Genomic DNA, 9738 nt, shown 5'->3' with positions numbered 1-9738 from the left:
GTATAATTTGACGAACTTTGTGATTGTGCTCCAGGGAAGTACTCGTATCAACACTAATGGTGCCACCCCTGACGACGGTGATAAATTAGAGGTCTGGCAACGCGAGATTTTACGCCACACATATATGCATGTCATAGTGGTGGCAAGCGCAGAATTACAAAGTTGAAGTTTTTCGCAGAAAACTAGGTCGTTTTCAGCGGATGGATTTTCAGTGTATGAATCAACATTGCTTCTCGTAATGTAACCAGATGTAAAGAACAAGCACCGTACATGTACATTACACTAATTTAGATACTCTGGCATTTCAGAGCCATGATGCGTCATTTGTAGACACCCTCTGAAGGTGTTCTGTCATAACTTTATCCTGCAAAAATTAAACGGTCCTATCCAGAATGCGAAGATGTGGCTCATTTGCCAAATGGCCGCCGAGTCAAAACCTCATCTATAGTAGGAATGAAAATAGTGGCTGAAGCCGCATATCAGCTAAGCTTGTCAGTTACTTTCCCGCTACTAAGCAACATTGTCAGAGATGAGATGAAATGCCTAAAGCCAAATTGACTAAGAGCCTGTCACGGTTAACCTACTACTTAAAAGGCGAAAATGGCTCCTTTTTGCTGGGCTTGTACTCCAGAGCGTTGCGAAGTCTTCCTCACACAGTGACGGGCCCGTGGCCACGTTGTCGTTCATATAGGCGGTATTTATCCAATCATTTCTTTGTGTATTGGTAGTCATTAAAGTCCTAGCAGACGCAAACGGCCTTGAACGACTCACCACAAGTTGTGGTTTAGTTGGACGTCTCGGGAACTGGGGGAGAAAAACACGGGTGAGAATCGTCGTCAGAAAACAATGTGCTGCCCATATTTTGGTGTGATGTTTTCTTATGTTGTCTCCATATACAAAAAAGCCGCAAGGCAACACTCACTCGTAGGGCGTTTCCTTGATTTTCAAAGCAAACAGAGAATCACACGAACACCGGTGCAGAAGCTGCAGAATTAGTCTTAGTTCGTAGTCGGTATTGCTCAGAAATTGATGGTGCAGTAAACTCAATCACATCCAGCTTCTGTGTTCAGGTTCGTGGTGTGCCCTACACGTATATTGTGTTGAAGTTGTTTTCTGGAGCATCATGCTACTCACAAAGCTGCGGCAGAATTTGAGCTGTGGGATTCGGACAGCAGATGTAAGAACTGTCGCGTAACTTGTAGCTTTCTTTGATGCTGAACTATCTACAGCGAGGTTATGAAGTGGAATTTGGGGATAAGTAACGAATGAATCAAGAATAGCGGATGGCATCAACGGCCGCAGATTTCTGTTTGCACTCAGTGGTGCAAGCTTTAAATAAGACGGCCCAGCTAATGTTAGAGTGCTACGGTTTGTGCAGCACGACAGCACGGCCAGCTGTTAAAGAAAGTATAACGAAAATAATACTAATGTTTATTCCCAAATTGTGGGTGGCATACCGTCTGGCATGATCATGTTTTAGTGCCGGGACATTCTCAAAGTACCCAGAGCTTGGCAGAAGGATCTTGGTGGTTTCATTGGTTCTCTCATGAGCCGTAAAATGTCTGCCTTTGGTAGTGATCCAGAACTCCAGCTGGATAAAAAGGTGTGTACGTTGAATCTCCAACGATGGTAGGAGAAACCCTACGGAGGCTCAAAGTGCTGCATCCGGTATCGCTCACTGAGCTGTTACGTCTCGCAAATGATTCCCTCAAGATGAGTTTGGGACGGTCGCCAGGTTAAATCCTGCCGTTTTTGTGGGCGTCACGATATAAGGAATAGTGCAGTGCTCTTTGCACTACCCAGAGTTTGTTCAACAACCGCAAAGCAGCGAATCAGTAGCAGCCTGTAAGCCACCGCAACATGTAAGATGTGTAAAATAGACCGCCTACCACATGATTGGTAATCGTAAACCGTGTCGCCGCGACCGGGCAGAGTGCATGGCGCAACAGACCACCCTAGTGGCAATACCTGTGTATTCATACACTGTTTTCATCGGTGCGTTACATAAATCACCACGAAAACAGCGGCAATGTTTTCTACTTGCGAACAATTCCAAGAATACGTGCGTTCCTGAACAGATACTTCGTTTGAGTATGCAATATGCTCAGTTAGCCACAAGTTATGAATTACTTCAGACCGATAGGTTTAATGCCAGTGAAAAAAACAATGTTTTCACAGACGCTTGGTCACAACAATCATCAGACTTTGTCAGGGATCCCCTATACAATCGTCTAACCAAGATTCCAGTGTTACTATTGCGCAGATCATCTGTCACTTTGGGTTATTCTATCCTTGTTTTGTATCGATAAATCATTTGAAAATGGACCACTGACCAGGTGTTGTCATTTGAGTGTGATTAACGCTTTAATGCCCCCACAGCCGTTTCCAAATTACGCGTTGCGGTAGAAAAACTTTGGTCTTTTGACATTTATTCAACCAAAAGCCATGTGCATGTGACGTCCAGTCAAAGATTTCATTCGTCGCTTGGTAGTAAGATATTTTACTCAGTTACTCATTTCGATGGATAGCCATAGGCCATGTGAGCTAACTTTGAAGTGCGGCCTCAGGTGAGGCACCGTCCCTTAGAACCTCATTTTTCATGTAGTCCTCCCGCTACATCTGATAGCTAGTTTTGGATTCCCCGTTGTGCTTTAACGCCAGAACGTCTTATTCCTTTTATAGTTGCTGTCGCAGAACATGCTTCGTGAGTCCACTGCGTCAGACTCCTCAATCCATGGCCTCCGACGAACCATCAACGATCACCTCTGAGCTTGACTCTGTTAGCGGCTTGCAGACGTCCAATTAGCGTTCAATTCTGTTTACCTTTTAGTTCGCCGATGATTTCGGACCACCAGGTGCGGTACATGAACAAAATATGACGCTCGCTTATGTGTGCTCATGGCTTGGGTGGGTATACCGCTTTCACTCACCCTTCCGTCTATCACCTACCACCATCGCGTTCGCCCAACACTGTAGTCTTAGCTATTCTCAACTACCCGAATCTGCAGGCTTTCGGCACTCAGTTCGCTTATATATGTACATGTATCATTTTTTGCATACACCACACCATTTAGAGCTACCCGAAAGTGAGAAAATTTCAAATTACGCGCCAATCACAGCGTTATTTTTAATTTTAATGAACGAATCTGATGCGCGTCTTAAGCAACAGAACTACTTCGTGTTTCTTGAAACACTATGAGCCTCAAAAGGACGGTAAAATTTTACAAGCCGGTCCTTTGTTTTTCTGGTTTCCGCCGCCCCTCATTTCTCGCAAAATGGACGGTCGTCTACTGGCCGACCTGAAAGTGGCGGATTTGCGGCGGGAGCTTGAGAGGCGCCTCAAGGATAAGAGTGGAGTAAAACAAGTTCTGGTGGATAGACTCAGAGAGGTATGGTATTTAGTAACAGCTCATCCCCTGAAGGCGCTTGAAGAAGAGGGACTTGATCCGCAGAATTATCGCTTCGGCATTGACGCCGACCTGAGCAAGACAGACTCTGAGATTTTGGAGCAGATGGTTCGTTGTGAGCATTTTTCCTAACCTTTCTGTCATTTCAGTCAGTAAACGAAGATGACGGTGAATTCGGTGAGTGTTTTGGAGCTTCGTGGTCAGCCACCGTTTTCGGTTTTTCTTGTTGAATTTACCCGTGTCACCGGTTTCTGACGTACAGCGTGGTTCGCTATTTTTGCGATAGGACACCTATGTGGCGCAATTGTAGGGTATGTTTAGGTTATCGAACCTGAAGGCTAGGTTTGTGTGAAGGTGACGGCAGACCGCTTCAATCTGGTGCGTGTATTCGTGGACTGAGGGCAGCACGGCTAATTTTCGGATGTCCGAAACTGTTTTCAGCCTCCTCGGCAAAACCGGAGCTAATAGTGGACTTCCATGTGATTCGCAGCCTACCAAGCCGAAAGTGGAGGATGTGATGATGACGCACCCAATGCTTGTGAATGTTACTAAGGACGAGTAGCATATCCATGCTGGCTAACATAACCATGCCTACTTCTACCGTATTGTGGTCGGTGTAAGCGCCCTCGGCCGTCACTGTTTCGGGTGTCTGGTATATGAAATACTGTCTTATTGTTTCAAAAGTTTTGAACACACTTGACTCTGCTGTTTTCAACTTTCCCCTGCTTTTCCCGGAAGACAAATCGCCGATTGGTAAGGGGCTTGGATCCCAGAGCCACGCAGATATTGCTGCGGAAGAACAACCTGAACAGAAGAAGCTCAACGAGGAGTCTGTTCCTTTTGTAGTTCAAGTTGGCGACCAAGAAGAAGACCTGGATTATGATTTGAAAGCGGATGGCAATGGCGCTGCACAATCCAATTTAGCGCAAACTGAGAAAGCTGAGGAGTGTAAACCTAAAGCAGAGGAAGAGAGGTTCGTAGATTTGTTCCCTTAAGCCCTCGTCGATTACGTGAAAAGCGTTGCTAATTCTCTCTGTGTTCCCGTTATAGCGGGAAGGGAACGGGACCCGGATCTGGTATGTTTGATCCATTGAGTACGCTGTTATTTGATGTGTAGAAATTCGTAACTTGTGGGTCAGTAATCTACCGAGGACTGTCAAGGCAGCGGACTTGAAGCAGCATTTCAGCAAGGCTGGGAAGGTTAGCCGACCGACTACCTCAGTCCAGTATCCTTCATATAGGTTGTATCCGCCACGGTCGTAATGAGCACCCGCACTCCTGGAGGATGTTTCGGATTTGTGGAGATGGCCTCTGCTGATGACGCTGTAGCTGCTGCCAAGAAATTTGATGGCAGTGATTTTAACGGCTCTAAGTTGACCGTTGAAGCGACGGGTAGAAAAGCACCCACCCTTGCTTCCAAGGCAACGAGCAGAACGGATACTGGTCGCGCAAAGACCAGTCCTCCCAAGACGAAGGCGAAGCGGCCAGCAGCGAATCGTTTCATACGAGCACGGAAGTATGCTTCAGGTAGGTGCTGTCCTGATTTATTCACTATATACACAGCAATGAGACGGCGTGGAATGCGTATGGAGAGATCAACAAGGATGCCTTATGATTCATCGAGATTGGCTGCACCCCCACCCCGGCCTGTTCGACCATCAAGACCGGTCCCCAATTTATTGGCCTATCAATCCTTGAGGCGAGCCAGGATTTTGGCAGCTTCGCGATATGGTCTTGCCCGTGGATTGCAAGTGAGTCAGTTTACTGTTTGTCACGTACCTCTTGTGCATGGGAACATCGTGCGAGGAGATAATGGCGGCCGATCCCTCTTCGTGAGCCCACGAGAGTGTCATTCACTGATGAGTTGAATCGATAATCAAGTGCCACCCGTGGCGTTGTATGACAGTAAGCTATATGCTGTGGCAAAACCCGTGAGGATTATACGAGTTGCGATGCTTGTGTTCTACGGAGCCGGTTAATCTGGAATCTAACTACTGTGGTTGACTTTTGAGCTGTATATAATTGGTTCGGTTTACGACGATTGGGGGCACTAGTTCCGTGTTCGTTTAGCTACCCGAAGCGACTGACTGCATAATCCTTTCATGGAAAGTCAGGTCGTTCACGCCTGTTCTTTCAATCAGGAATTTCTATGTAAGTGGTCAGGAAGAGGGCCTGTTTGCTGTAACCCAGACAATTATATGGAGGCAATTGGAAGGCGATGTGGACAGTTTCTACCTGAGCGTCGGTTCTTCGGACCGCGATAGATCCTGTTTAAAATTAAATGTCTCACACATCTTGATAACGATGTTGGAGCACTCCGTAGACGATGTTTTTTGGCAGGAGTCTGCAACTATTCAGTGAAGTTGTACGCGACCATATACCGGTGAAAGTAAATTTGACCGGTGATACCTAACGCTAACGCAAGGACGGATTGTTGCTTTCGATGACTTCCAATGAGATAATATTACTTTGTGCCAGTTGATGTTTTCTCCGCTGTGGTTGAATCTTTTGGAATACCGTGCCGGAGTTAATTTGGAGGTATTGGATCACTTCGCTTTTTCCTCCAGCAGGTAATGGAGCGCCCCATTTTCCGGTCTCGAATTCCAAGGCCACCTCCGGCTATGCCGCGCTCAGTGATGCGCTACAGGTAAGCAACATCTTTGCTACCTCCGTCTACGTTACGCTCAGTGACGTAGTTCTGGGAAGGACGATGTCAAAGTGTGTCGTCAAACACTTCCTTGTAGGAAGTTTCAACCATTGGTCTCCTACGTTGCAAGTTACCAGCACCACTTGCTTTCGTAACTAATGTTAGTCCACCAATTGTCGTTTGTCACCTTATCAGTCATATCTGTACTCGGCGTTCCTGGGTCGTAACACGACGTTGTCATCAGTCGCCCTACTATGTGAACGATTAGCCCTTCATTTTGTTGGCCAACTTGAGTACTGGTTATCGTCCAAGAACCGAACGTGATGCATGTTTCGATGTCTTTGGTTACATCTAGTCGTCCTGCTCACTGCTGGTCGATGTGTTCTGCAGTCTCTGTCCGCTTTGAAAATCGGCAATCTGAAAGTCTGGCTGCCCCTAACCTACAAAATCACCGTCCCGTCGGTGCACAACGTCGAACTACTTTCATTATTCAAAGTTATTGCTCGGGTCGTCGTTTCTTGCTGTTGGATGTCGCTTCTGATCCATTGCTTCGTTTGTAAAATGAAAAATTGAGAATTTCGACGCCGGGCGGCTTCGTGGCTGAATTTTCTTCGCTAAGCAGACAACCGTCAGATAGCAGTAACTAAGCTTTGCATCGTGCCATACAATTACGTGAACGACACGGTGCCTGGAAAGTTTCAACGGTCATGTGGCCCAGTGCCCAAGAGATCACTTGGTGCCACGATCATACGCTTTGGCGCAGTTTTTCGACGCGTTTTATGGATAATAAACCTGTTGAGAGCTCAGCTTTATGCCCAAATCAATGTGACTTATAACGGGGAGCTGTAGATATTGCTGAAGCCGCGCAGCGACAAAGCATTATTCATATTCTGAAAGCAGTTAGCATCCCGAATTATTCGCATGGATGCTTGTAAGAGCATGCCGATTATTCGCATGCATGCTTGTAAGAGGCTCCATGTCGTAGCGCCAAGTGTTACCTGCCTCTTCGGTTGTTGAAGAGAATAAACTATTGACTTTTGGGGTGATTTCTGCTCCGTGACTTCCAGTAGCGACAGATTGTGTGAAATCGCTTTTATGCCTTTCAGTGATAATTTAGCAAGGTAACGCTGTTTTGGATTATGCCATTAGAAAATCGTAAACCCAGTGGTTTGGTGGTCCGTTGGTGAAAAATGTGTACGAATGGTGCGGTTGGCAGCTAGTTTGCCAATTTAATCACGCTTGGTGTTGTGGAAAACGAATGTGGTCAGTGTCCTATTAGGCGCTTATCACTGCGTTAAGACCCATACGATTATCATTTATTTGTACCAACGGAAATTTTGGTTTCCTTAGCACTGAAGCATGGACAAACAGTGCTCGGTACTTGGCGCCTGAGCGTCGTGAACTGCGGTTACTCTCAAGGCCTGAACCAATTCGTCGCCCTGAACCCAGACCCCTATCTGGTGTTGAGCGGCGACGAGCCGGAGAACCGCTCCGCGTTGAGTCGCGTTCACGCCTCACTCCGCCCCCACGTCCAGCGCCTCGCCGATCGGAGCCACTTATGCGCCGAGCGAGCCCCCCTCCGCGCCCGAGAATGCCACCTCCAATGTCTCCGATGGAACACAGACGACCACTCCAATCTGCTCCGCGCTCTCTTGAACACGCACCTCGCTATGATAAGTCGAACCGACCATCTCTGGACACTGGTCGCACATATAGCCGCCCATCTGATCAATTACGCGTTCGTCCCGAACAAAGATCACTGGATCGAACAGAATTCAGGTGAGTTGTTTGAAGATTCAGCGATGTCACTATGAAGAAACCACCAGAAGGACCGATCAGTGCTGGTCTGCCCTATGCCGCGGTCCTCTGGGATTTCCCTGCATTTGCTGTTTTTTTGAGATATGAGCTCCAAGCATTCCAAATTATTTACTGCAAATTGGCTATAGTTCATTTGTAGAATCCATTTGTGCCTAAGCTACACAAGCGAAAACTGCATTGGTCGACGCTAGTACTTGGACTGTACCAAACATGACATTTCAGAGAACACTATATTGAACAATCATGACCATTAATTGGTCGTTGATCTGTTCGTCCATGGCTGGTGAGTCATCAGTGCGCAATTGTGTGGGTGATGAGCATCAACTAAAAGCATCAGAGCCACCAACATTTCGATGCATCTGAAGCGTCAAAAGTCACAATGTCCCCGGCCTGCCTTACTAGATGTGGCCACCGGTTGACCTCACCGCTATTTTATCTTCATACTGCACCTTAGTGCATATGGGCGAACGATCGCATTTAGTTTTTCTATCCCCGAAACGTTTTATTCGGAATGCGTATGCTTCAGATGAAAACGGACGGTTGGTTACCTGTCGGGCAGGCGTGTAACCCTCCGGGTATTCCTTCAGGGATCTTGCTAAAAGTACATCTTGGTGTCCTGAAATAAAAGGTGATCATTCCGGGGTCCTAACTTTTACCGAAAGCTTCAAGAGACCATCCCAGACTGTTCTGCTTAGTGGGATGACCTCATGAGAGTATACTCATTGACAAGTGCGTTGGATGTATAACTACTTTTTTTTCCAGCCGACCAACCAGAGGATTAAGCAATGGAAGATATCCCACTCCACCCAATGGTTCGTTTTCACAGTCGAATTCGCGCTACAAACCTCAGTATGCCACACGCGTACCGCAATCGGGTCCACGAACTCCGCCCAGCCATCCCGGGTCCAGAGATTCACAGTCTCGACGAGACTATCGGGGTATGAGCCGTAGTCCACCCAGGTCAAGAGATGCTGCTCTTGTTAGACCATATCCTGGCGTTTCACCACAACACAGGATGGGACGTTTGTCCCCACGTGACAGGAGCCCTATGCATGCTGGCGGTTCGGGTGGACCTCGACCGAAAGTCGTTGATTATGGACATCGCTCCGGTAAGCCTTCCACTTTTTACACTTTACGTCCACAACTGTTCCTATGTTCGCTAAATAAAATGAGACTGACGGACGCGACTTTGTCACGCAGCCAATTGCTCTCTTGCATCGCCCTTGTAGCGTAGCTCTTCCTGTCACTTGTCGCCGGGACGCGTTTCTGTCATTCCCATCACTGTATTCTTCACTCCCAATATTATCAGGGTTAGTTGCTACGACATTGTCTTCGGTCGTCCGTTGGCATGCAGCTTGTGCATCTGCTAAAAGCCGCCGGTGCATCCGGTCGTGATGACAGTTTAAGATTTGAAAAACTATTACTGACGAAATTCGTTGGATTGTCGTTTCGAGGGACGACCGGCTTTGACAGTCAGTTTGTCTAAATACCGAAGGAAACCATTAATCACTTTCAGAGATTTCATTCGCCAAAACTTCACTTTGATCTGGCGATGGATCTTCTCTGGACTGAAACTAACGTTTTCCGTGCATACAAGTCATAGTTTGTCTTGAACGAACATCCGGTAATACAAACTAATATTGCGGTTGGTAATTTGGCTCCATAGGTAATGTGAAATCTCGGTCCTTGTGAGGAGTAAGATGAAATATACTATTGTTGTGTACGACGAGGGTCGGAGTGGCTAGGCTTTTTCATCCAAAACTTTGACACTGAGAGCTGAAAATGGAAGAAAGTGATTTAGCAACAAATGAAACGTTTGAAAAACAGAGCCAAAATATAACATTCGCCCCCGCAGAGATGAATGTT

General features: G+C 46.8%; 1 protein-coding gene across 1 annotated transcript in view; it reads left to right on the top strand.

The window, feature by feature from the left end:
- Positions 1-3275: 3275 nt before the first annotated feature.
- T265_01586 (hypothetical protein) overlaps positions 3276-9738 on the top strand; it is a gene marked incomplete at both ends in the record, with an annotated part of 11025 nt that continues 4562 nt past the window's right edge. The window contains 7 exons of the mRNA XM_009165645.1: positions 3276-3515; positions 3557-3584; positions 4092-4380; positions 4458-5158; positions 5975-6054; positions 7405-7833; positions 8635-8981. Of these exons, the coding sequence (XP_009163909.1) occupies positions 4670-5158; positions 5975-6054; positions 7405-7833; positions 8635-8981 (1345 nt within the window). The remainder of the gene's footprint in view (positions 3516-3556; positions 3585-4091; positions 4381-4457; positions 5159-5974; positions 6055-7404; positions 7834-8634; positions 8982-9738) is intronic.

The sequence above is a fragment of the Opisthorchis viverrini genome, assembly GCF_000715545.1.
Source record: "Opisthorchis viverrini unplaced genomic scaffold opera_v5_17, whole genome shotgun sequence".
NCBI lineage: Eukaryota > Metazoa > Platyhelminthes > Trematoda > Opisthorchiida > Opisthorchiidae > Opisthorchis > Opisthorchis viverrini.
This window is presented reverse-complemented; position numbering and strand designations above follow the sequence as displayed.